This window comes from Canis lupus, chromosome 8 (assembly GCF_003254725.2).
Source record: "Canis lupus dingo isolate Sandy chromosome 8, ASM325472v2, whole genome shotgun sequence".
Taxonomy (NCBI): domain Eukaryota; kingdom Metazoa; phylum Chordata; class Mammalia; order Carnivora; family Canidae; genus Canis; species Canis lupus.
Genome location: NC_064250.1, coordinates 61,859,947 through 61,887,558, shown reverse-complemented (window position 1 = coordinate 61,887,558; position 27,612 = coordinate 61,859,947). Strand labels below are relative to the sequence as shown.

The following is a 27,612-nucleotide window of genomic DNA, read 5'->3' as shown; positions in this document are numbered from 1 at the left end:
TGTGGTTATTTTATACAGAAGGATAAATTTGTTCCATCTTGGCTAGCAGTGAAAGTCTATTTTTACTTTTTTTATCCTCTTTTATTTCACACCTAATTGTTTAGCTAGAATTAATTTTCTTTTTTAAAAAACATTTTTATTTATTTATTTATTTGAGAGAGAGAGAGAGAGAGAGAGCGAGCCCATGAGCCGGGGAGAGGGAGAAGCAGACTCCTTGCTGAGCAGGGAGCCTGACCCAGGGCTTGAACTCAGGACCCTGAGATCATGACCTGAGCTGAAGGCAGACGCTTCACCGACTGAGCCACCCAGGCACCCCTGGAATTAATTTTCTTGTATGTCCTGAAGTGCTTTTCCCGCCGTGTCCCTCACTGTGCTAGTATGTAAGCAGACACACTATGGGCAGTAACAGCTGGCTAGGTGACATCTGTTTGTTTTGTCACCTCCGGACTGTGAATTGGGAGCCCAGAGGCCCTTGACAAGAGCAGCCACCCCTGCAGAGTGTCAGTCGGGCTGCTGAGCCCCCGCCTCATGAGAATGGAGCCTTGCAGTCTCTGTGTGATGGGCTCACATCTGGGTTCACGGATGTCTTTCAGACCTTTGCCCTCCTGGTTGGGAGAGTGAGCGGTAGGGAAGTCATCATTTTTAAAGGAGAGCAAGGTAAGCATAGTTTGCCTGGGAGATTCACTGGAGCCTGAAATTTTTAAAAATTTCACAAATTACTTTGCAACCACCGTACTAATTTCAAATTGGGTTGTAAGCTCTTTGCTCAGAGTACACAGCTCCTTTCAGACCTGAGGAGCTAATCCTTGCCCACCTGGCAGGAGACTCTTCGCTCTTCCCCCCTCTGCCCTTCATGTTTCAGCGCTCACAAATTCCTCGGAGTTCCCCAAACAGCTAGACTGTGTCATGCCTCTGCATATTCTGTTTCTTCTGCTTGAAAGAACTTTCCTTGCATTTTCCATCTTATAAGCATGTACCTGGAACATTCTTGGTGAAGGCTTTGTCTCCTCCTCCACGCATCCAGGTCTGTACACGTCTCCAGTAGAGCTTCAGCATGTGGGGGGCTGCTGAAAGCCTAGAACTTCCATGAGGAGAAGGACTGCATCTCCTAATTCTGCAAGAAGTCTCTTCCTCTCAGCTGAACCTTTCCCAGGGCTCACTTGGTTGTTCCGACAGAGTGAGGCTGCACATCTCAGCAGCAAGACTGTGGTGTGTTCCCCTAGTATCAGAAGATCAAGAAACTCAAAGGCTGGGGTACCCGGGTGGCTCATAGGTTAAGCATTTGCCTTCGGCTCAGGTCATGATCTCAGGGTCCTGGGATCAAGTCCCCTAGTCAGGCTCTCTGCTCATTCTGGAGCCTGTTTCTCCCTCTCCCCCTCCCCCTCCCCCTGCTTGTACTCTGTCTCTCTCTCTTTCTCAAATAAATAAAAGCTTAAAAAAAAAAGAAACTAAAAGGCTATAAATCCTACAAAGCACTAAAGATGGTGGTTTCATGTTTCTCTTTATGTAGTCCTTTGTTTAAATATTTTTTGCAAGTTTAGGATATAAAACCAGTGAAACAGAAGAGGTGATGTCAAAGTGTTGTACCAAAGCCGTCAGCTGGGTTCTGTGGTTTTCCTTCTAGACATAAGTGATGCTGGGAATGAGTATTGATTGGTAAGGGGTTCTCTGATAGCCGTTGTTTGGTGGTAGGGAGACCTAGCTGAGTTAACAGTTTGGCCACTGTAACCAAGCCAGAGTAGCAGTGACTGGAGCAGGAGCAAGGTAGAGGTTACTGTTTCTTTCTGATCACAAGCAGTCCAGGGTGCAGTGGCAACTTCTGGGCATTAGAGACCATGGCTCCTAATGTTGTGCTGCCCTGTGTTGCTCACGATGGCTTCCATCCTGAGGACCGGAATGGATGCCCTATTTCCCATCAGCACAGACCCATTCCAGCTGATGAGGTAGGGTGAAGAGGACCTAGAGGGTAAGCTCATTCCCTGCCAAGGCCCAGCAGAGAAACTGCATATAGGACTTCTGCTCACATCGCACCGGCCATAACAGTATTGTGGCAGCATCCGGCCCCCAGGGAGCCAAGGAAGTAGCCTTTACCTTGGCAGCTCTGTACATGGATAAAACTCAGGGACTCTAATACTAGAGGAAGAAGAGGAGCATGAGTACTTGGGGACAACTGGCAGATCGTGCCGCAGGCAAGACCAGGCCTCACACTGGAGGGTGTAGTCCAAGTGCCTTGGCCTCTCTTTGAATTAAGTCACCATTTATTGAACCCTGACTCTGTCCCAGACATTGGCTCTGAGACTAGAAAGTAAGTGACACAGATTCTGCCTCCGGGCCTCTCAGTACAGTGTGGAAGGGGCAGCAGGTATGTAAGCCCTAGGTTGGGGTGCTCGAGGTTCCTGGGGGCAGCTGGGTGTGGCCTGGGATAGGGCTTGTGTGGGGTGAGATGAGCAGTACTTGAAGAGTTAATATGTCTTTATCAAGATGAATGGTGTTCTCAGCATTTGGAGTTACCCCAGGAGCATGGAGGAGGTTCGCTGGGCCTGCGCATGGAGAACTGCATGTGGAAAGTGCCAGGATCTGTTTTCCATGGGGATGGGCCTGAGTGGGGAGAAGAGAAACGTTAGTCCCATGTTCTGCTCCCCACTTGTCCCCTCACTCACCCACACCCCCTTCTCTGGCCACTTGGTCCAGTGGGCTTTCGCCTTTGTGCTTTTCTTACGCCCTGCTGTTCCCTCAGCCTGGTCTGCCCTTCCCTGTACTCATCCTGTGAGGTCTAGTTGACAGGTGTGGCAGGCCAGGCATTCCCCTTGCTGAGAACGCACCAGCTCTCATCCACAGCCTTGCTGTGGTCATGGTATTGTTCCCATTTCATAAATGGAGGCTGGAGCTTCAAGAGGGTAAGCAGTCCCCCCTGGGCCCACAGCTAGAGAGAGGCAGCACACACAGGGGGCCCCAGATGCTGTCCTTTCTGCTGCCTGGCCATTTTCAGCTGCAAGGTCAGAGGAGCCGCAGCAGGGAGGTCATTGGAGTGGGGGGAATAACGGGGAACAACGCGGAGAGAGGCATCCTCAGCTCGGATGTACAGAGGGGTTTTCTTAGAATTGCCCCCTAAAACACCGAGGTTAAATCCTGGGGCCGCAGACACAGTGTGACAAACTGGGATTTAATTCTACGACTCTTAATCTCCTGTTATTTTATTTTTTGGAAATTTAAAATATACAGGAAAGAAAGTCAATGTATGCTAAGAGTTTCCCCACTCAGAATAACCACCATCAATGTCCCAACATATATACTTCCAATTTTTAAAGAGCTACAGTTTTTGCTAAAAATAATGTAAAATGATTCTGCTCAATAAAAATAATCGAAACTGCAAAGATGAGACTGAAAAAATTATCCCAAAAACTATCATTCAGAAGTTTTTATTACTTATTCTTAAGCGATACTCATTCTAGACACATATTTTCAGGGATACAAAATAAAGATAAATAGGCGTACTTCTGTAAATAGTGATCATGCTCCCGCTGATATCACAGCCATTAGCCATGGCTAGCTGCTGACCACTTGCAATGTGGCGAGTTCGAATTGAGCTGTCATACGTGCAAAGTACATGCTAGATTTGGGAAACTTTCTTTCTTTCTTTCTTTTCTTTTTTTTTTTTTTTTTTTTAAGTCAGCTCTACACCCAACATGGGGCTTGAACTCCCACCCTGAGATCAAGAGTCACACACTCTACTGAGCCAGCCAGGTGCCCCTAGGTTTGGAAAACTTAATACGAAAGAGAATGTAAAACATTTTGATAATTTAAAGATATGGATCTTTGTTAAACTAACAATATTTTGGATATATTGAGTTAAATGAAAGATTATCAAAATTAATTTCATGAGTTTTTTAACATAGCTCCTGTAACTTCTAAAATAACATGTGACTTGCGTCTATATCTATTGGGCAGCAGCTATTTTAAAAATAAAGTATTGGGCAGCCCTGGTGGCCCAGTGGTTTTAGCGCAGCCTTCGGCCCAGGGTGTAATCCTGGAGACCTGGGATCGAGTCCCACGTTGGGCTCCCTGCACAGAGCCTGCTTCTCCCTTTGCCTCTCTCTCTCTCTCTCTGTCATGAATAAATAAATAAAATCTTTAAAAAATAAAAATAAAAAAATAAAAATAAAGTATTAATAAGTACTGATGGGAAGAAGGAAATGAAAGTGAATCTAAAGGAATTGTTGAGCTCTTGATAAATGCTTCCCCATGTGGCATCGTTTCCCAAAACAGGAATAAAGTCTTAAAAAGATTGGAGTCATGTTTTTTTTTTCTTTAAGCATATACTCCCGTGTTCTGAAAGCTGGTCACCTGGAACGCCTCCCGATTTTTATACCGTGTTATTTTTGCCTGGTGTTGGTTTCTCGTAGTTTTTGTCTCAGGCATTTAGTATCCAGTGTGCAAGTGCTCTGGTCCTCACTATCAGGCCTTTGCCCATACAGCCTTTGTCCCCGAGTCCTGCATTTCTTTATTAGTGGCATTTCATTCTCACTAAGGGCTCACACTTCTGGGAGGATGCTGCTTGCCGCTCTCCCACGTGACCAGTGTGGGCAGCTCTGGTGCACTTGGGTTATGCTGTGTGTCCCTGTGCCCTGTGCAGATGGCGCCTCATTTTCTCCTGGTGTAGGATGCTGCTGTGGGTCCTGTCTGGTGCTCCCCTCATCTTGTAGACAGCGCCCTGGAGAGTTCTTGGGTTCAGTGACTTAACTCAGTCCTGTTCTGGTGTTGCTTGGCCCACTGCAGGACTGAGGTCTCATCCCTGAGGGACTATTTTGGGCTCCCCAGTACACACACGGAGGCTTTGCAAGAACTTTAGATTTGGTAGATTTGGGTCACTGACCAGAGGACTGGGAAGGCTCTCCTTGCAGCTCACAGCTTGCTCTGGGCCTACCACTCAGAAGCTCAGTGGGTCCTCTGTGACATTTCCTGGAGTTAATTTTAGATTACCTAAATAATAGGCAGATCTGGTCTCTGTTGTGGGGCTGGAAAGTTAAAAAGATAAAACTAAAGTATGTTGGCCCCTAACTCCAGTTGAGGTCTTCCTGGCTTGGCATGCATTTGAGGTGTATCCTTCCAGACCTCTTATGCTGTTTATACACACACACACACACACACACACACACACACGCATATTTTAAAGATTCAATTTATTTATTCATGAGAGACACAGAGATAAAGAGGCAGAGACACAGGCAGAGGGAGAAGCAGGCTCCATGCAGGGAGCCCCATATAGGACTCGATCTGAGGACTCCAGGATCATGCCCCGGGAGGAAGGCAGGCGCTAAACCGCTGAGCCATCCAGGGATCCCCACTGTTCTTATATTTTAATACAATTATGTCCTGTCTCATCACAGAAGAAATAGGTCATGCTCAGGCTGGTGTATGAATTGTTCTGGGTTTATTCCGAACATCTACATGTGTGGATTCCAAAGAGCTGCTTGGGGAGGGAGCTCTTCATTGTAATTAACAAGACAACACAGACAGTAACAAAATTGTAGCTGTCAGTAGTGTGCGCTTAGGAGTGAAACCCTCCTTGAGACGATCCTAGTTGTCAGTGTGTGTGTATAGCTTCGACTTTTAGGCAGAGACAGGTCATTTTGACATATACTCCTTTTTTTTTTTTTTTTAAGATTTTATTTATTTATTCATGAGACACACACACACACACACACACACACACACACAGAGGCAGAGACACAGGCAGAGGGAGAAACAGGCTCCACACAGAGAGCACGATGTGGGACTCGATCCCAGGACTCCAGGATCAGGCCCCGCGCTGAAGACCGCGCTAAACTGCTGAGCCACCCGGGCTGCCCGACACCTACTCTTTATAAAAATCTGATTGTAAAAAAAAAAAAAAAAAAAAAAAAAAAGATTGTAGGGGCGCCTGGTGGCTCAGGGGTTGAGCATCTGCCTTTGGCTCAGGTCGTGATCCCGGGGTCCTGGGATCGAGTCCCGCATGGGGCTCGGCGCAGGGAGCCCGCTTCTCCGTCGCCTGTGTCTCGGCCTCCCTCTCGGTGTCTCTGAGCCTGATCCTAGGAGGCATCCGCCGTGCGGATCCAGGTGTGAAGAGCACAGAAGGCAAACGAGCTAGGAGACCTCAGCGGTCCCTCTTGGAGAATACATGGTGTCTCTCACAGACGGTGCCGAGAACTCGGGAGACAGCCGTGTTTCCTGCCGAGCTTGGGCGCTCCGCGTCGGTACATGTCTCGGCTTCCTAGGTCCAGTGACTCTGTGATAAAGGGCGAGCTCCCAGCCGCGCGGCTACAAAGCCTGGAACCTTCCTACTAGTGAGCGGCCGTGGCTGTCGCGTGGGGCCCGCCGGGCCTGCGCCCGAGGCCGAGGTCCAGAGGGCCTTGCGGGCGCGCGGGCGAGGCGGCGGGGCCTGCGGTCCCTGGCGGCGCGGGCGAGGCGGCCCGGCTCCCGCTCAGCTTCTCCCTGTGTTCTTTGTAGATGACATGGCAGAGCTCCTGCTCGGGGAGTCGAAGCTGGAGCAGTCGCTGAAGGAGCAGCCCCTGCGGCCGGGCGCCAGCCCCCGAGGCCCGCGGCCCCAGCTGACCGAGGTCCGCAAGCATCTGACCGCCGCCCTGGACCGCGGGAACCTCAAGGTACCGAGGGTCTCCGGGCCGGGGAGGGCGGCCGCGGGGGGAGGCCGCGGAGGGCGGCACGTGGGCCGCGGTAGAGGAAGCGGCCGCCCGACGGGGAAGCCGCCGCCTGACGGGGAAGCCGCCGCCAGACCGGGGAAGCCGCCGCCGCGCACCCGCGCCCTGGGGGCCTCCAGTGACGCTCCTCCCGCAAAGCTGTGGGAGGCCCTCCGCGCCCAGCCCCTGCCCGCCATGACGGCCCCCACGGGAGCGGCCCCGCCGCGTGGTGCGGCCGCCGGGACCGCGTGCCCCTGCCTGGCCGAGGCGTCAGCCCCAGGGCCCGGCCGCAGGCGCCGCGCCCTGCTCCTCCCCGACCCGCCTGCTGTCCCTCACCCAGCGCGCCCGCTCGGCCCCGCCCCCTCCTGCTCCCCTTGAGCCTCCCCCATTTCGCCCCCGCCCCGCCAGCTCGCTGGGCGCCAACCCTGCCCTGCCCTGAAGGCTGGCCCTTCTGCTCTTCTGGAGTGATCTGTGCAGGCGCCTCCCGGTGGCCGCTGCGCCCAGCCCCCCCAGCTCCCCCAGCTCCGCCAGCTCCCCAGCTCCCCCAGCTGTGCGCCTGCCGGGGTGCAGCCCCGAGCGTCACCCCGTCTGCAGAACCTTTTTATCATCGCGGACAAACTCCGTGTGCGTGAACCCAACCTGCGTTCTCCCCCGCCCGGCCCTGGCAACCCCGCATCTACTCACTGTGTCCCTGACTCTGACTGCTCCAGGTCCCTAGATTAGGGGAATTGTAGAGTATCTGTCGCTTTTTACCACTGGCTTATTTCATTAACATAACAATGTCCTCAAGGTTCACCCATGTTGTAGCATGTGCCAGAAATCCCTTCCTTTTTTTTTTTTTTTTTTTTTAAGGTTTTATTTTTTTATGAGACAGAGAGAGAGGCAGAGACACAGGCAGAGGGAGAAGCAGGCTCCATGCGGGGAGCCCGAGGAGCCCGACGGGGACTCCATCCCAGGACCCAGGGATCATGCCCTGAGCCGAAGGCAGATGCTCAACCACTGAGCCACCAGGGGCCCCAATTCCCTTCCTTTTTAAGGCTGAATAATAGTCCACTGTATGTTTATACTGTGTTTTGTTTATCCATCTGTCAATGGGCACTGGGGTTGCTTCGGCCTTTTGGTACTTTGAATGATGTTGTTTTAATACAGGCTTTTTTTTTTTTCCTAGAGAGGGAGAGAGAAAGGGAGAGACAGGAAGGGCAGAGGGAGAGGGAGAGAGAATCTTCAGCGGGCTCCATGCCCAGTGCAGAGTCTGATATGGGGCTTGAACTCACAACCCTGAGATCATGACCTGATCCAAAACCCAGAGTTGGATGCTTAATGGACGGAGCCACCCCAGTGCCCCGAATAATGCTGCTATGAATGTGGGTTCACAATTTCTCTTCCAGATCTTGCTTTCAATTCTTTTGGGCATATGCCCAAAAGCGGAATTGCTGAATCATATGGTAATTCTGTTGAAGTCTTTAAGGAACTTCCATACTATTTTCCATAACAGCTGCACCATTTCACATTTTACATTCTCACCAATACTAAGTTACAATTTCACCACTTTCTTGCCCCATGCTTTTTTGTTTGTTTGTTTTTCAGTATTGTTTTGTTTTTGGATAGTAGCTATCTGAATAGTCTTGAGGTGATATCTCATTGTGGTTTTGATTTGCATTTCCCTGATGATCAGGGATGTTGAGCATCTTTTCATGTGTTCCTTGGCCATTTGTATGTCTTCTTTGGAGAAATACCTATTCAAGTGCTTTGCCCCTTTTTTATTCGGGTTTTGCTGTTGTTGTTCAGTTGTGTCTCTTTGCTTTTAACCTCGATGATTTCTCTTTCTTCTTTCTTCACTTCCCATCAGAATCCTCCGGGGCTACTTCTTTGGATTTTACTCCCAAGCTTGTGTACACTCCCCTCAGAGAAGCCATGTTTTTCTTGGCTTTACTTTTTGTGTCTGTTTTGGGAGCTTGTGCCGGTTCCCAAATTGCTGTGTGACCCCAAGGAAGTCACTTCCCTCTCTGGGGCTTAGTTTCCTGTTGGTTTGAACAGGGTGGGCTGTTGGAGGGCTGAGCTTGGACCCTCTCAGCTCCCATATATTCTAAGCCTGTGAGCTTTCATTCTGAGATGTTCTAGGAAGACCTCGTCATCTGGTCACCTCCTTGGCCCTAGAGCTGTTGGGGGCTTGGGTAACATTTGAATAAGTATTAGCGTTTGTCAGTTATGTGGCCACAGGCTTCTCCTAATGCTGGCAGAAAGCCTCCTTTCTAAATGGCCTTTGTGTTTGTCTGTCTCCGCTGAACATAGCTCCAGGCTCCTCAGGCTGGCTTGAAAGCATCATTATTTTTTTTTTTTTTCAAGATTTATTTATTTTAAAGCTAGAATGAGTGGGGGTGGGGGGAGGAGCAGAGGGAGAGGAACAAGCAGACTCCATGCTGAGCAGAGAGCCCAGTGCGGGTCTGGATCCCACAACCCCGAAACCATGACCTGAGCCAGAATCAAGAGTCAGACACTCAACTGACTGAGCCCCCCAGGTGCCTGGGGCATCACTTGAATATAGGAAGCTCAATGTACTACGCACTTGGTGCTGCATTTGGGCCTTTAAAAATGCATGTTCTCTCTTTCCCTATTTCTTTCAAAGGGCCATGCCACACTTCTCTTCAGAATCAGCTCCTGATATTTGTCGGTCTTCATCAGTGAGAAGGGGTGGAGGGACAGCGGACACGTGGGCTGCGCTTCCCAGTCACGGTGATTAGGCTCAAGCATCCCTTCAGGAGGCGAGTGGGTGTGGCTGTGTGCTGGGGGCGAAAGGTCTAGGATCCATCCTGCTCCAGGCCTGACATCTGGCTAGTCTCTTTCCCCCTTTCAGACTCCTCTAACTTCATTGTGAAAAATTAACTTTTCAGTTTACCAGGTGCCAATGTTTTTTGCTCTGTACCCAGTATAGGAGTAAGAATGTGGACTTTCAAGTTAGAATTCCTGAGTTTGGGTTCTAGTTCTTTCTAGTTTTATAAGCTATGCGATTTGGGGAAGTTACTTACCCTCTCTGAGCGTCACATTTCTCTTCCTTCAGCATAGCTCAGGGTCGTCCTGAGGCTCTGATGTGGAAGCTCCTTCACAACTCTGCGGCACTACCGGCGTGTCACTGACTGCCATGCTATGGGCTCTACCTAGAGAGATTTTTCTCCTGTGGCCATATTTTCGCTACCTCCACCCTATAAAGAATGTTCCCAAGTTGCACCGCTCTTGCGCCGGTGCGTTGCCTCAGTAACTGGCTAAAGTGATGCTGATTCTCTTCATGACCTTAAGTCAGTGTGTCTCCGGGTAGGGCGCTTGCTGGAGCCCAGTGCGGCCAAGGCGCCCACTCCCACCCGCGCAGTGAAGCGGTGGGGCAGAGCCAGCTTGGCCCCGGAGTCCGGACACCTGCTCTGGTTCGAGTCAGGAGGACTGTCTGTCGTGGGCAGGGCAGCACACGCGCGGTGCCAGGGCTTTCTCCCTCGGCCTGCAGCGGCGGCCGTGGTCCGTGGCTTCTCCCCCGAGTGCTGCCTCCCACGAGGCTCGCTTGGCAGGGCCCTCCCAGGGCCTCCATCCTGTGCCTTTACACTTGGAATTTTGTTCTAACTCCTGCATCTTTTCCATCTGGCCTTGTAGTTTACTTTTCTTTAAAAAAAAAAAAAAAAAAAAGTTTTTTTCGAGTTGAATTAAAAATCTTTTTCTTTTGGTAAAATACAACACAAACTTTGCCATCACAACCATTTTTTAAGTGTACGGTTCATCAAATGATGGTAAGTACATCCGCACAGTTGTGCGACCCCTACCGCCACCATCCCCAGGACCTGTTCACTATTCCCGTTGGAAGCTCTGTGCCTGTTACACACTCACTTCGGCTCCCCTCCCCCTCCCATTTGCTTCATGCTCTTGGTCCCAGTGCCCCACGGCCTAATGTCCAACGGAAGCTCTAGTCTCCTCTCTCAGGAAGCCTTTTCTCTGGGCGGAGAACCCCTGGCGCTGGGTGTTTTGTTGTTGTTTTTTTTTTTTCATGGCTCTTTTTCTCTTATGTCTGTGTTGATTTCTCTTTTTGCAGATATAATTCTAATTTCTTGCATTGGTCTCTCTCTCTCTCTCTCTCTCTCTCTCTCTCTCTCTCTCGGCCACTCAAAACCACCTCCCATTTTTTGTTCCTTTCAGGGTGCCTGGCTGGCTTAGTCAGTGGAGCTTGCCACTCTTAATCTCCGGGTCATGAGTTCAAGCCGCATGGTTGGGCATGGAACCTACTTTAAAAATAATAATAATAATAAAATTTAATTTAATTAAGAAAACCTCTTTTGTTCCCATCATTCCCTTCACCCATTTAACCATCTCTCCAGTGCTGCCTGTTGTCCCTTGTCCCTTTCAAGAAATACCTTATAATTTCACTTATATGTGGACTCTGAAAAACAAAGAATCTAAAAAACAAAGGAGTAAACAGACAAAAAGCAGACAGAGACCCCTGAATACAGAGAACAAACTGATGGTTGTCAGAGGGGAGGGGCCTGGGGGTATGACAAAATAGATGAAGGGGAGCGGGAGATACAGGTATGGAGTGAATGATGAGTCATGGCAATAAAAGGCACAGCACTGGGAATATAGTCCGTGGTATCCTAACAGCGTTGTATGGTGACAGCTGGTAGCTGCACTTGTAGTGAGCATAGCATAACTGACGGAGTTGTCCGATCCCTACACTATTATCTGGAAAGTATGTGGCAACTATACTCATTAAGAAAAAAAAGAAGAAGAAAGAAATGCCTGGAAGCTGAGGATCCTGGCAGGCAGCTGCTCTTGCTGGTTACCTGCGCCTTGCCCACCCCATCGCGGTCACAGGTTATAAAACAGTGCAGCTTCCTGGCATGCTTCTGTAAGCGGGAAAATCTAGCCTTGCATAGCTTGGGTTCCAAGGAGCAGGCCTGTGAGAGGGTGATAAATCTGTTTCCTTATATAGAAGGCTAGGCTGTCTCCTCTCTTCCTGCTGATGAGTGCTGGCCAGGGAGTAGGGCAGGGGATAAGGCTGATGGGTGTGGACTGGGGAGGCCAGCCTCTCCTGACGAGAGGAACGAGGACTTGAGGACTCATCAGAGGACTGCTAGAGCTTGCAGCCTCTGTGGGGCGGACTGGGGCTCAGTTACCCTAACGAGCTGGAGTGGCTCAGTGGGAAGAGTTCACCACTGGACAGAAAGCAAGTCCTGGTTCTTGCACCAACTTCAAAAGCCTCTCTCTTTGGCTTATTTGGGTTACAGTCTTGTTTGTTTTATGGCAGTTTTATTGAAGGATAGTTCATATGCCATATAATTCACCCATTTAAAACGCTAGAATTCGGTGGTTTTTAGTATATTCACAGACTCGTGCAATCATCGTCCCTATTTTAGAACATTTTCATTACCCCAAAAATAAACCTGTACCCATAAGCAGTCACCTGTCTTCCCCCCCTGCCCCCCAGCCCCTGGCAAACACGCTTTCTGCCTCCATAACTTTGACCACTCAGGCCATTTCACGTAAGTGGAAGCATACAATATGTAGCCTTTTGTGACTGGCTCTTTCACTTGCCATAAGTTTCTGAGGTTCATCCCTGTTGTAAGCATGGGGCAGTACTTCCTTTTGGTGGCTGAGTAATAGTCTACCGTAAGGCCATGCCACATTTTCCTTGTCCATTCACCAGTGGATGGGCATTTGGGTTGTTGCCACTCCAAGGGCCATCCTGAAAAGTACTGCTCTGAACGTTTTTGTGTGCATTTTTTTGTGGAGAGCCGTAGGGCTTTGTGGCAGCAGGTGGCGGCGGGTCCCCGAGGGAGCATTACTCACAGCACCGTAGGAAAATGTTTTTCTCTCTCCTTTTCCTTCTAGTCAGAGTTCCTACAAGAATCCAATCTGATCATGGCCAAGTTGAATTATGTGGAAGGAGATTATAAGGAGGCTCTCAACATCTATGCCCGGGTGGGCCTCGATGACCTGCCGCTGACAGCCGTCCCTCCTTACAGGCTGCGCATGATTGCGGAAGCCTACGCCACCAAAGGTGAGCCCGTGCCTTCCCTCCCGGGAGGCTGACCCTGGGGCCACTCTGGGTGAAGCCCATGGGCCAACCCCAGGCCCTGGGCCAGCACCTCCCAGCAAGCCCGAGGGGTTGGCCCCGCCACACGCTTCTTCCTCAAACCCTCAGTTCTTCAGTTATCCCTGAAGCAGATGAGGGGTAAATGTATCAGTAGAGGATCCTGATAATTAATATGCAATGAAGGCAAGGAATTTATTTATTTTATTTATTTTTTTTTGTGATTAAGGTACTGCACAGCACACATTGAGATTCTTGTCATAGGGCCCCTTGGCCACGTGTCTGACCAGTTTTATTCATTAATACCGCCTCTGGACTGATTAAGGCTGACTGGTCCCTGCCCATGGCAGTCACTGTGACAGCTGGCCATCCCATGTTTGCTGTGTGTCTGGGGGCTTTGGGCTGGAAGGAAGGGTGAACATCGGCTGGGTTGCCGTGCAGGAACTTGCTATCCCATGTGAGAGAAGGCAGTGCCATGGAGAGGAAAATGATAGACACAGGACACACGCATCGTTTGGCCTTTCCAAGCTGCCACTTCCTCATCTGAGAAATGCGTATAATTACATTCACTTCATAGATTTACTCTAAGGTTCAAATAACGTAGCAAAGCACTGGCCTTGGTACCTGACACATACTACATGCTTATTAAGTAATATTTTAAAATATCAGCCCCAAACAAGGCAGTGCATGATAAAAGCCAGGCTTGGCTGATAGCTCCGTAGAGACCTGAGTGGTCACACAGGCCTGTGGGGCCAGGAAGGCTTCCTGGAAGAGGAGGGGACACTTTGAACTCAGAAGGCCACAGTAAGAAAAGGACCATTTGCAGCAGCTCCTCCTCCCTCCTGCCACCTACTGTCCAAACCATGCCTTGTGCCTGACAGTGCTGGCACAGCGGCTGGGCCCCTGGGCGGCCTGACGCACCAGCACGGCTGTGAGCTGGGCCCTTGTGTGCTGCCAGCTGTCCGATTTGGTTGTCCTGCGCGATGTGGAACAAAGACCCAGCCTGAGGCGCACTTGAGGGCTTTATGTTGGGGGTGACAGAGTCAGCCAGTTCCCAGGGAGCCTTGAGTACTGCCAGGTTCATCTAATTAATTTCCTCAACACCCGCGTGTCCGGGGAAGATGCTGTCACGGTTGGCAAGGCGTTGTGGCGGTCAGCAGGCACCGGCCTGGGAGACCATCGGAGGGGCCCTGAGCACTGGGCCGTGTCTGCATCTGAGCCGCGGGGCATACTGGGGCCAGCCTGCTCAGTCACCTCATGCGCCTTTGGCTCGGGGGGCTCTGTGTGTGATTCGGGGCCAGGGACGATGTTCCGCAAGGGCAGAGCCTCAGCTGGCAGTTTCCAGCCTCCCGGGGCCTGGCGGAGCGTGGCCAGGGTGCTTTGCTGGGCGCTGCCAGTGTGGCTCTGGGGCCTGCTCTGCAGCAAGAGCTCAGGGCCTCGTCTCGGCTCTAGGACGGTCTGGTGATGGCAGATCATCTGCAGGTGGCCCTGCCAGCTCCGTCTGGTGGCTGCAAGTGGGCAGGGACAACAGGAGACTCGATCCCTGGGTCTGGCCCCAGGTCGTGCGTGCTTAGCAGGGGTCCCCCAGCCATGGTGCCCCCAGCCTCGTGGCTCTTGGGACGTGTTGGCTGGCTCCTAGGAGACTCAAGGAGCCTGGCTCCTTCTGTAGGCACACACACCCCACGTGTACGGGAGAGGGAAGGGTCACTTGTGCCAGAGGAAGTGGCCTGCACCCCAGGAGGCCCTGGTCTTGAGATGTGTGTCAGCCAGATGAGAGGCCGAGTGGAGGGCTGGTTCTGAGCACCGGTGCTGAGCCGTGTGCCTGGATGCAACTCCCACTGCCATCGCACACTGGCTCTGTGCCCTCCTGCCAGTTCCTACCGGCTCTACACCTCAGTTTTTCCATCTATCCTGTTCTCCTTGGATTGTGAGGATTACATGAGATTGTATATATACAAGGCTACAACAGTGCCTGGCACATAGTGTACATGATATAAACATTAGCTATAAGCAAAGTGTGTGATGGGGGGACCAGAAGAAGCGGCTTACAGGGACACCTGGGTGGCTCAGTGGTTGAGCATCTGCCTTTGGCTCAGGGCATGATCCCAGGGTCCTGGGATCAAGTCCCACATTGGGCTCCACGCAGGGAGCCTGCTTCTCCCTCTGCCTGTGTCTCTGCCTGTCTCCCTGTGGCTTTCATGAATAAATATATAAAATCCTTTTTTTTTTTTTAAAAGAGTGACTTACAGTAACAAAAATTGTCCCTTTAATTTGTAGAGATGCCCAAAGGCAGGCCAGTTCTCTGGGGCGTTCAAGAGTTTCTTGGTCCTGACTCTATGTAGCAACACTCTCTAGTTCTTCTTTCATCCTCAAGGTCCTTGAGAAATTTTCAGGAGAGACTGTGGACACATGTTCGATGAATGCTAGCATACAGAGTACTCTCCATTGGGAACCACAAGCCCACTGGCCCTGAGGCAGGATGGGTGTCGTCTACTCAATATTTCCAGTGCTTTTGAATTAGCTGCTGATGTTTCCAAATTGGGATCCAGTTAAAAAATATGGTTTTCTGGCTTCTTTGGGAAGAAGGGAAGAGCCGTCCCCCCATTCGCCCCAGGCAAGCCCTGGCTGGAGCTGCGCTCAGCTGCCCCTGCCATAGGCATCCACCCAGCCCACACCCCTCCCCGGGCCTCCGCATGCTGCTGTAGGTGGAGGAGCTGGCCTCTCACGAGTCACCTAAACGTTTCCATGACCTCCAGAGGTCCGACTAGACCGGAGCTTTCAGCCAGAGCCTAGAAGTGTCACTGAGCTTCATCCATGGCTGGGAGCTCTTCCCCTGGCCAGATAATGTTAGCCTTGGCTCTTTGTGAATCAGAAGCCAAGATCATTCAGTGATCACGAGGGCTTTACTGTCTCTTAAATCCTCCAAACCCATTATTTACAGACAAAGGAACTGAGACCTGGGCGAGGGTACTGTGATACTCACCATATGCCCTTTATGTGAGTGTCTTGTCCAGTCTTCACCACCACACTATGAGGTGGGCTCTGTTATTCTTTCCATTTTACAGATGAGAAAACCAAAGCACAGGGTGGTTAGATAAGCTGCCCAGGGTCCCAAAGCCAGAAGCAGTTGAGCCAGGACTTGATCTCTGAGACCAGTGTCAGAGCCCATCATGCTCTGTGTCTGAGAGGCAGAGGGAGGCTTCCTTCTGGAGCCCACGTTCTCAGCTGTTCTGCTCTCTCGGCATGTGGATCAGAGCCTGCTTGGGCCAGGTAAGGCTTCCTCACATAGGAAACATCCAGATCACTAGAGAATACCCTTGATTTGCGCCTACACCCTTCCTGGCAGCCTTGCCTTCATTGTTCCTCCACTCTCATTCCTGCCCCTTGCCCAGATTTCTTCCTGTAAATTCTGTGCCTCTGGCTCACATGTCCTATCTTCTCTGAGGCCCTCTGGGACTCATCCATGCAGAGTCAACCATACTCAGTGCTGTCTTTGCGCAGTAGATTATAGATTCCATGTAATCATATTGGACTTAGCTCTCCCATTATCCAGCACCCCCGCCCCAACCGCCCCCCAGTCTGTGAGTTGCCCTAAAGGAGGAGAGCTCCTCCTCCTTTGGCACAGTGTTTGGCACACAATCGGTGCTCAGTTGTTGAGTGAAATTTGTAAAAGTTCCCTTGCTTGGATTCTTACTGAGATGCCCACCTTGTAATTCAGGTGACCTGGGCGCCTTTGCTCCTAGCCTGTCACAGCGAGCCATGTTTTCTTTGTAGATAACATATTGGGCATATTTTAGTGATTTAGAGTCACTCCCTGACAGTTATGGGCAGTACCTATGAGAGCAGGCTGACATCACACGGTAGCGGAGCCTGACGTGGGTCTCTTCCTGGAAGCTGGTACAGTTCAGCTCATTTCCACGATCAGGGAAGTTCTGAAGTAGATCGCTACACCCCCCACTCTTCCTCCAACTCTCCTTCCTTCAATCTCTTTTTAACAATTTTTAAAAAGATTGTATTTATTTATTTGACAGAGCGAGCACACAAGCAGGGGGAGTGGGAGGGGAGAAGTAAGCTCCCCAATGAGCAGGGAGCCCGATGTGGGGTTTGATCCCAGGATCCTGGGATCATGACCTGAGCTGAAGGCCAATGCTTAACCAACTGAACCTCCCAGGCATCCCCTTTCCTTCTATCTCTTAAACCTAAACAGGCAAACAGAGAATGGGAGTAGAGGAAATGGAGGTACTCTTTAGCTTTTGGTAGTACTGATTTAATCAAGTGAGTAGATATCTTTGCTCTAGGATACAGACTGGGGTAGCACATGAAATCTCCAGGACACCAAGTGGCCACAGATGTTCTTTTCACAAATAGGAAAGCTTGGGAATAGTGGACACATGACCACTGTCTATTTTGGGATTTAGATCTGCTGGACATGGGGTGACTTTCTGCAGATAGGACAGTGGGAGCTGCAAGTGGCTTGCCTTCCTAGATGTGGCCTTTATAAATAGCCTCATATGTATCCTGTTGTCTTACGGGGACCAAATATGCTCTGGCTCCAATATGAGGGAAGTGCAGCAACGGTCCAGCTGGTTGGTCCCAGCTGGGGGGGCAGCTGTGTGTCCTCTGAGGTTACAGTTTCTCCCCATCCACTAGGGTGTTATCTTCATTGGTATGGCTGAAGCTGGCGTGCTGGTGTGGTGCTGCTCTTGGGGGGGTGGAGGAGGAAAGAGGCAGATGTCTAGGGTGAGCAGAAGTAGCACACATCAGTTCTGCCAATGGTCCACTGGTGAGAGGTGGCTACAGGACCAGAGCCACCAGGTACTTGGGAAGAAGAAGGCTGGGACCCCACATGAGCCTCTGATTAGACATGTCCAGCAGAGCTTGGTCGGTCTCTCACCCAGCTGGCAGCTGTTGGAGGGTGTAGAGAGAAAGAAGTAGCCTGTACTCGGTGAATGAAAGGGGATGTGGACGACCTGAGGCTCTAGTGCCCAAGAGGAGGGATATTATGAAGCTGGAAATAGTGGCATGGGGTTAAACTTCCTTTCTAGATTGTACAGTACTAAGCAGAGAAGGGCTGATTGCAATGGGTGAATGGGGCCTTCCCAATCATCCCTTGTATAGACATTGTCTTCTCCACTGGGGGAGACTGTGGCAGAGAGCCTAAAGGACTTGCCTGATGACACCCAGTAACCTGGAGGCAGGGCCAGGAGGAGGTAGGAGACCTTTCTGTCAAGTGGAATGACCTCCATGTCCAGGTGGAGGAGGCGGCACCATGTTGGGGAGCTCTCGGGAGCCTCTGTGTTTTTCTCTTCCTCCTTGGCTCCTGGGTTTGAACTTGCTCCTTTGATGCATTGGTGAAGAGCCTGGGCTTTGGAGCCAGACTGCTGGGTTTGATCTCTAGCTTTGTCACTTATTAGCTGTAAGATCTTGGGCAAGTACTTTCAGCTTTCTGGGGCTCAGGTTTCTCATCTATAAAACAGAGATAATAATAGTACCTACATTAGAGGGTTATTGTAGGGAGGGATGGGGTACATGGACAGCTCTTAGCACAGTGCCTGGCAGATCAACAACATTTAGCTATTTGTGTCCTTGGGGTGTGACCTCAAATGGATAGACCTCTTCAGGAGCCCCAGGTAACATCCAGTTATGGGGAGAGGCTAGAGTTGCCTTAGTATATGTGCCTTGTCTGGCAGAGGGTGTGAACCTGGGAGCAGTGCACGTCAGGGAAACGTTAGAGGCAGATCGAGCAGAGATCTGAGGTCTGGAGTGCCCTCGGGGAGGAAGAGGTGTGGACGGTGCTAGAGGATGGACAGCACCCAGTGGCCAGGGCAGATCAAGAGGTTTCCCTGAGGGTGGGGCCCAAGACACACTCCCTCTGCGCCTCACCGGTCTTGCCCGAGGCTGACCCAGAAGGTCAGAGGTCTTTGGAATTGGCCCCACATTACTGGTTTTTTCCACAAAAGGCCATTCACACTGGAATGGATCAGTTGATTCAAGTAGTGGTCTTTTAAGAGGCGAGAACCACTCACATGGTTCTCAGACAGCTGTCTTCATGAGGAACATGCTAAATCCACTGGCTGAGAAGAGGAGAGAGAGAGCCCAGGAGGAGAAACCATCTCGTGGTTGGGCTCCAGGGCTTGTCTCTTCTGCCTGGACTCTCCTTCCTGGCCAGGGGCCGGGGGCCCATCCTTAAAGATCTCCGCTTCTCTAGTGTCTGCAGAGCTCACGGACCTCCTGCTCTTCCCAGAGTGCAGGTGCAACGAAGACTAGCATTCAGGTTACATAATGACCTCCCCGTGGAAGCTGGTACAGACTGTTTTCCCTGCCTCATGTAGAGCGGGCCCTGGGGCTCTCTTTGGGCTGCCCCCTGTGTGCTTTCTGAGCATCCGGTCTCAGAGCACCATGTCAGGGAAGGAATGAAGACACCTGCCTTCTGCTGTGGGCAGGGCAAAGGGGCCAGGGAGCTCTCCAGGGAGGCTTCTCAGAGGTGCTGCCTTTTCTCCGAAGCTGTTAAGCACTAGTCTTTAAATAGAGACCCCATCTCCAGAAGGCTTGGATCCCAGCCTTGCTCTGCCCAGCTTGAAACTGAGCGTCTTCACACACCCACGGGCTTCAGCATAGCCTATGCAGTTGTTAGACCAGGAGATGTACAACATTCACCCACAGATGTTTTCTGAAGAGGCACCTGGGGATTGCTCTTTCTCCTTGTGGGCTTCCCACCAGAGCAAAATTTAGGTAAGTCAGCACAAGGGACGCAGTCTATTGATGAGGTGTTTTGTCCGGTGTCACTCAGGTGTTTCTTCAGCACACTTTTGCCCGGTCCTGGGCATCCGGGTGACACGGGAAAATCTTGGAACACGTTGAGTTGGAAATTCTTCAGATAGTGGGTGAACTTGAGAACTTACTCCCAAAAGGCTGCCATGTATTTGGACCAGAGAGGAAGCACACATCTTTAATCAGGGCTTCCCTGGATGAAAGAGAGAAGAGAATGAAAGTCTATCTGCTCCCTCCTTTTAGGGCCTGATACCAGCACTGTGTGTTGAGGTGAGGCCAGACCCCCGATATGGTGACTCGAGGGATGCGTTTCCTACAGGGTGTTTTATTTTTCTGCTTCAAAGCTTAGTTGTCCATCCTCCAATATTGGCTCCCAGGAGCAGCCCCCGTTCCGCCCAGCAAAGTGGGAACATTTATTGGGGCTTCTCAGTCTGCCCCTGATGTGGGCTCCATCCTTGGAGATGTTAGTTTGCTGGGCCTGGGGAAGCCTGGCTGTGATGAGTTGGTTGCAGGCTGGTCATGCTCTTCCAAAGGCATCTGGGGGTCACATGCACACATAGCCCCCCCTCCCCACCCCGCTCCCTCCCCACCCTCTCGGGGCCAGGGGTTGTCTTCTGAGCCAGTTGGTCCCTTTGCTAAGCTTCAACTCAGGCATGGTGACCAGGGCTTATCTCTTGAACTGACTCACATAGGCAGGTGGAAGCTTCCATGGATGGCAGAGGGTCTACAGAGAAGATGTGAGGCCGCTTGTGTGCTTGGTGGAACAGAGTGTCACTAGAGAGATGTGATGGTTGCTGGGGACCTAGGAGCCGGGAGGAGGTGGACAAGTGGCAGGGTGTCCGTCCAGCCCCAGCCAGCTGCTCAGCAGATGCAGTAAACGAACGTGCTCTGTTGACAGTTGGGGATGGAGGTGGCAGGGCAAATCCAGGTCCATCCTGCAAGGCTTTCTGGTGGATGTGCAGGAGTGGGGGAAAGGGGGGAGCAGTGCACAGAGAGCTGAGGTCCTGACCCCAGATGAAGACTCATTGTGAAGTTCTGCCACGGTCTGGGGGTGAGGGCCCTTTCAGTTGCAGGTGACAGCAAACCCAACCCAGCCTGACCAGTGGCAGCTGGATTCAGGGCTCAAAGATGGATGCTCTCTCTCCATTTCTTGTGTTCCGTGTTGATCCCAACTCAGCCTCCAGGTGGCTGGCTGGAGTAGCTCCAGACTCTTGATTCTCTTAGGTGTAAGTCTCAGAAACCTGGGCCACATCCTCACTGTGTCTCATTGACCCTGGCGCCTTATATTCCCATCCCTGATCTAGTGATGGTGGCCAGCTGTGCCCCGGGACTGGCCCAGGTCTGGCATGAGGGCTGTGATGAAGAGGGTGGTCCCACCAGGACAGAGGGACCGTCCACGACAGACATTCCCAGCACAGCTCTTCTGAAGGGAGCCCCCTCATCAAAGAGGCCCAGGGGCCTATGTGCCCTTCTGTCTTTGGAGACGGTCCCTGTAGGGGAAAAGGAGAAGGGATATTGGGGAGGAGCCAGGTGACCACTCTGTGACAGGGTCACTGTGGACTGGACTGGAGATGCCCTGCCACCAGACCATCCTGTGGGTAAGTGCTGAAAGAATGGGGCTCTTTGGGGAGAGTAGTCCTCAGGGGTGGAGGGCCTCGGGAAGGGGACCAGAGCTGGGCAGTGGAGACTGCCCCAAGTCCAACGTTAGGTCTGCATCTGGACGTCTTTCTCATAGCAGCAGCCATCTCAGGGCTTGGCCACCCTGAGAGGTGGGGGTTCGCAATGGAGTAGTGTTTCTAGAGCCCTGCCCAGAGTCACGTGTGATGCTTGCTGATTCACCTGTGTGATGGCACCTCATTCTGGCAACAGTCCTGTGCCTAGGGATTATCATTCCCTGTGAGGACTCCAGAGGCGGAATTTCAGAGGCGAGGTAGGATTCACATCAAGGCCCACCGACTCCAGAACCCCTCCTCTATCTGCTCTATCGAGGTGCCTTTCAGCTGGAACATAAACTCTCATTAGGAGTGGGGATGCTGTTGACAAGGGGGCAGGTGTCTGATAACCTGGGAACCCGTGATTCTGTTCTGTGATTCTTCAGCCTTTTGATCGAAGTCTCTAGGTCTCACTTTCCTTATCTGCCAAATGAGGATAATACTACTCAGATAAGAGTACTGAGAAGGCTGAATAAAACAAAAGGGGGAAATATACCTTGAAATATATAAATCCAGGGTTGACGGAAGGGGATCTGTGTAGTCCTGCCTCATGTACACTTGCGTTTGGGAGCAGCTGGTGGTTGTGACAGCCTTTCTGTCCCCATGCTCCCCGCCTCCCCGGGGTCCCGTGTAGCATGCTCCTTTCCTTGGGCAGTAGGGCTTCTAGATGCCATTGAGGTTGATTGCCTGCCCCTTCCCCTATGATTTTATTTTACTACTCTTCAGAGAGACAACCTATGTAGATGTTATATAAAAATCAGAAATACAGTCGAAAGAACGTAAAAATACCCATCACCTGGTCTACCCAGAGCCAACCTCTGTTAACATTTTAGTGCATTTACTTTTAGATCTCTATAATTATCAAGTGTGATTTTTTTATATAAAAATGAAATTATACCACACATACTGCTTTATGACCTGCTTTTTCCACTTCACTACAGATCATAAACACTTTTAGCAGCTGTACAGCATTTCAGTATATGGATAAGCTATAATATATTTAACTAAAAAGCCTCTATTTTTGGACATGTAGGTTGTTTTCAGCTTTTTACTGTTACAAGTAAAGCTGTGACGAACGCCCTCTCAGCCTGGTCTTTGTGCTTGTCCTTAATGATTTCCCTAGGAGAGATTTCCAGAAGTGGAGTTTCTGGGTCAAAAGAGAAGTATTTCCAGACTGCTCTGCAGAACGGCTGTACCTTTGTGCTTTCCTGCCCACAGGGTGTGGGACCAGCTGCCTCTCCTTCTGGCCAACACTGGACAGAGTCCCTTTGATCTGAAAGTGAACTTTGATTCTTTGGTTGTGTGTTGAGTATAGACTGTTCAGAAAATAGAGAAAAATATAAAGCAGAAAGTAAAATTAGTCACCATACTACCACTTGAGCTAGTGAACCACTGTCGAAGTTATATATATATACACACACACACACACACACACATATGTCTTTAAATATAGAAAAAATATAAAGATATATATTTATATAATGTTTTATACACAATTAGGATTATGCTACATATACTATTTTATAGTCTATTTTTTCACTCTATATATGTGTGTGTACAATTATTTTTCCATTTGACAAGTTTTTAGTGACTCCACAGTGTTGTGCCTTGTGGATATTTTTGAACAGTTGCCTATGGAACATCTGTTTATTGTTTCAATTTTTCATATTACAAATAGAGTCTGCAGCTTTAAAAAAAAACAGATTTATTGAGATATAATTCAGATACCATGAAATACAACCTTTTAAAGTATATAATTCAGTGGCTTTTAGTATATTCGGAATTATGCAGTTATCACCACACCCACAAAAGAAATCTGTACTCATCAGTGGCCACTTCTCATTACCTAATTATTGTCCCCTCAGCCCTAGTCAACCACTAGCCTACTTTTTGTCTCTGTAGGTTTGTCTATTCTAGGCATTTTATAAAAAATGGGATCACATAATATTGTGCTGTTTTGTGCCTGGCTTCTTTCACTTAATATGTTTTCAGGGTTCATCCATGTTGTAGCATGAATCCATGCTTCATTCCTTTTTTGGCCAAATAATATTCCATCGTATGGATATACCACATTTTGCACATTTTATGAATCCATATGCATCAGTTGATGGATGTGGGATTGTTTCTACATTTGGACTATCATCGGTAATGCTGCTGTGAACATTTATGTACAAAATTTGGGGTGCATTTCTCTTCTCATTCCTCTTGGATATGTACCTAGGAGTGGAATAACCAGGTCGTGTGACTACTCAGTGTTTAATGTTTTAAGGAAACACAATTGTTTTCCAAAGTAGCTGCCCTACTCTGAAGCTTCCAGTTGCTTCACAGCTTGTCAGCACTGTATTATCCATCTTCTTGATTCTAGCCATCCTAGTGGGTGTGAAGTGGTATCTCACTGTGGGTTTTATTTGCATCTCCCTAATGACTAATGATGTTGAGCAATATTTCTTGGGCTTATGTGCCATTTGTGTATCTCCTTTGGAGAAATGTGTAGTCAGATCTTGAGCCCAGCTTTAAATTGTCTTTTTTTATTTTTATTATTATTGAGTTGTAATAGTTCTTTGTATGTGCTAAATACAGGTATAGGAGACATGGTTTATAGATGTATCGTTTACGGATATTTAGTTTTAAAATATTTGCTGCCATTCTGTGGGTTGCATTTTCATTTTCTTGATGGTAGCCTTGGGTACACAAATGTTTTAAATTTTGATTAAGTTCAGTTTTTCTTTTCTTCTTCTTTTTGGTTGCTTTGTGCTTTTGGTGTTGTAACTAAGAAACTACTGCCTAATTGAGGTCACAAAGATTTACTCCTATGTTTTCTTCTAACAGTTTTATAGTTTTAGCTCTTACAATTAGATCTATAATCTACTTTGAATTAATTTTTCTATATGGTATGAGGTAAGGTTCCAACTTCATTCTTTTGCATTTGACTATCCAGTGATCAGAGCAGCTTTTGTTGAAAAGACTGTTTTCTCCCTCATTGACTTGTTTTGATGTCTTTGTTGAAATCAATTGAACATCAATGTAAGGGTTTATTTCTGGATTCACAATTCTAGCCTGTATGTCTATCCTTATGCTAATAACCACACTATCTTTATTACTATAGTAATAAAGTAGTAGTATCTTTATTATTGTAGTTTAAGTTATGAGATGGGGAATGTGTGAGTCTTCCAACTTTGTTCTGTTTCAAGATTATTTAGGCTTCACTGGGTCCCTTACATTTCCATATAAATTTTAGGATTATGTGGTCAGTTGCTGGGGGGAAAAAAAAGACACCTTACTGGGAATTTGGTAAGGATTCTGTTGAATCTGAAGATCAGTTTGGGGGAATATTGCTGTCTTCTCAATATTAAGTCTTCAATCCATGAACATGGGATGTCTTCTTTAATTTCTTTTAAAAATGTTTTGTAATTTTCATTGTGTAAGCCTTACCTTCTTTTTGTTAAGTTTATTCCTAAGTATTTGATTCTCTTGGTGCTATCACAAATGGTATAGTTTTCTTAATTTCATTTTCAGATTGTTCATTACTGGTGTATAGAAAATGCAGGTGATTTTTGTGTATTGGTTTCTTATCCTATGACCTTGCTGAACTCATTTAATAGCTAATAATGAACTAATTTATTATTAACTCTAATAATTTTTATGTGTGTGGAATCCTTAGGATTTTCTCTATATAAGTTCATGTCACTTGTAAATAAGATAGTTTTTCTTCTTCCTTTCCAATCTGATGCATTTTTTTGTTGCTGTTGCATAATTGCATTGGCTACAACCTCCATTACAATGTTTAATAGAAATGACCAGAGCAGAGACCTTCTTTGATAGGGGGAAAGCTTTCAGTCTTTTGTCATTAAGTATGATGTTAAGGTGTGGCTTTTTCATAGATGCCCTTTATCAGATTGAAGAAGTTTCCCTTTATTGTTAGTTTGTTGAGTTTTTATCATGAAAGAAAGTTAGATTTTGTCAAACGCTTTTGCTAATGAGATAGTCATATGATTTTTGTGCTTTATCCTTCTAATACAGTGTATTACATTGGATGATTTTTCATATGTTAAATCAGCCTTGCATTCCAGAAATAAATCCCATTTGGTCATGGCACACACTTTTGTTTCTATATGTTGCTGGGTTTGATGCACTAATATTTTGTTGAGGATTTTTTACTTCTATATTCAGAACAGATAACTGGTGTAATTTTTTGGTGATGTCTTTGTCTGGTTTTGGTGTCAAGGTAACACTGCTGTTATAGACTTAAGTTTTGAGGTGTTTCTCCTTTTTACTCTTTGGAAGCATTTATGAAGTATTCTGTTAATTCTTTAAACATTTGGTAGAATTCACCAGTAAGCCATCTGAGCCTGGGTTTTTATTTTTAGGTTTTTTTGATTACTCAATTCAATCTATTGTTTATATTAATAGAGTTTGATAACCTTTACTTGTTCTCCACTTTCTTTGACATAGCATCTTTTCATTGGAGCTCTGAGCCTCTTGATCATGGCAAACAACCCTGGTCAGAAAGGAATGATGCTTAGCTAGTTAAGGGGTTTCAGAGTGGATGACTTTGAGGACTAGTCTCTGTTTTCTTGTACAGTAGCACTGGGAACAGCAGCTCATCCTGTGTTCTACAGTAAACTAAGTGCATGTTGCTGTCAAGGGAAGCAGCACTTCCTATATTTGCAATTGATTGACAAAGTCAGCTAGGTGGATGAGACTTGGTTTTCCCTGGCAGGAAACTGCCAGCCACTACCAGGTTTTAAGCAGAAGGAATGATTTCAGTTTATAAGTAAGAATGATCTTTCTGGCACAAAATGGAGAATTGATTAGAAGGAATTAAAGATTAAAGTGAGGGAGACTGACCTGGGAGGTAAGCTGACTTTGGGCCCTTCCGGTACATCCAGGGGGCCTGACTTCTGCAGGCTGTTTCCAGGATGCCCTAGTTAGTTGGTTTCTGCTGGGTTCTGTCTCTCACCCAGTAGCCCCAGCTTCTGGGCTCTTGTGACTCCATCTGTTCCCTCTGTCCTGTCTAGCTCTGAGGATGTTAGTGGCCTCCTGCTGTTTCAGAGTTCTGGGATGTGATACCATCCTGTTTCTCATTGGTTTCATACCCTTAAAGCTCCTTTATCTGAAAGAACTCGAGTGATTTCTTTTGTCCTAGCTGGATCCTGACAGATTTTGCAAAAGCCTGGATTCCAGCAGGCCAAGGAGACAGTGTGCTGGGGGAGTTGCAGTGGGAGGGTGGTTGAGGGGGGAATCAAGATGATTGAAATGTTTAGCTTCACTGGCTGGGCAAGGAAGGATGTTAAACTGGGGTAAGGATTACAGGAGGATGAGCCAGCTTCCCTGGAGGGTGGGGGAAGAGACTGGGTTGGAGGTAAACATGGTGATCCCTTTGTGACCGCAAGGGGGTGCTGTCCAGGGAACCAGTCTGATTCTATGGCCTTTGCTCAGCACATGGGTCTCTAGGCTATGGGTTTGTTGGTCAGGATTTAGGAATTGATTGTGTATCAATTTGGTCACAACTCAGCAGTGGCTGAAGCTCCCTCAGAGGAATACAGAGAGTGATGAAGGCAAGAACTGAACCTGGAGCCCCGAGGCCCCAGGATGTACCAGGGGAGCAATCCTTAGAGGCAGAGCACCCACCAGGGCTCTGGGATGCTGAAGTGCAGGGGGGGATGCAGATGACACAGAGCTTTTCCCTGGGCTTTACATGCCCTAAAACATACAAGCATTTGTATATTTGTTTTTTTTATTTTATTGTTTATTTTATTTTTTATTTTTCTTATTTATGATAGTCACAGGGAGAGAGAGAGGCAGAGACATAGGCAGAGGGAGAAGTAGGCTCCATGCCAGGAGCCCAACATGGGACTCGATCCTGGGACTCCAGGATCACACCCTGGGCCAAAGGCAGGCGCTAAACCACTGAGCCACCCAGGGATCCCCTCATTTGTATATTTGTGGCAGATTTATATTCTTAAGTAGATTGAAGTTAAAATGTGGGAAAAGCAGTAAGTAAACAGTGGCCCAAGTGTCAGGACTAGTCAGTCTGAAGTTTAATATACTATGGAAGATTCCACACTCAGGTAATCAAGAGTGGAGCCCTCCTGCCTCCCCAAAGTCATCTTTTCCTGTATGACGGAAGCTCAGGTTCTTGATGAGCGCTCCTGCTAATCAAGACAGGTGTAGGCATGGCTGAGCACTTTTTTCAGATTCTGGAGGTCCTGTCCTGGTCTTCCCTCCTCTGTCCCGCCTGTGGTCTGCTCCAGGTTGCCACTGGCCTGCCTGCCTGCCTGCCTGCCTGCCCTCACCACTCCCAGGCCCACTTCCTGCCTCTGCTTGTCTTCCTCCTCCAACTGGGGTCTCCTCCCTTTCCCTGCGAGGAGTCCACCCTGGCTCACATGTC

At 48.8% G+C, this 27,612-nt stretch overlaps 1 protein-coding gene across 8 annotated transcripts in view; it reads left to right on the top strand.

Moving 5' to 3' along the window:
* TTC7B (tetratricopeptide repeat domain 7B) overlaps nt 1-27,612 on the top strand; it is a 250,993-nt gene that overhangs the window by 18,021 nt on the left and 205,360 nt on the right. For 7 of the 8 annotated variants that reach the window (XM_049113415.1, XM_025443119.3, XM_025443121.3 and 4 more), the window contains exons 2-3: nt 6,487-6,641; nt 12,537-12,705. The exons of the other annotated variant lie outside the window; for it this stretch is intronic. In XM_049113415.1, the coding sequence (XP_048969372.1) occupies nt 6,487-6,641; nt 12,537-12,705 (324 nt within the window). The remainder of the gene's footprint in view (nt 1-6,486; nt 6,642-12,536; nt 12,706-27,612) is intronic. 8 annotated transcript variants of the gene reach the window in all.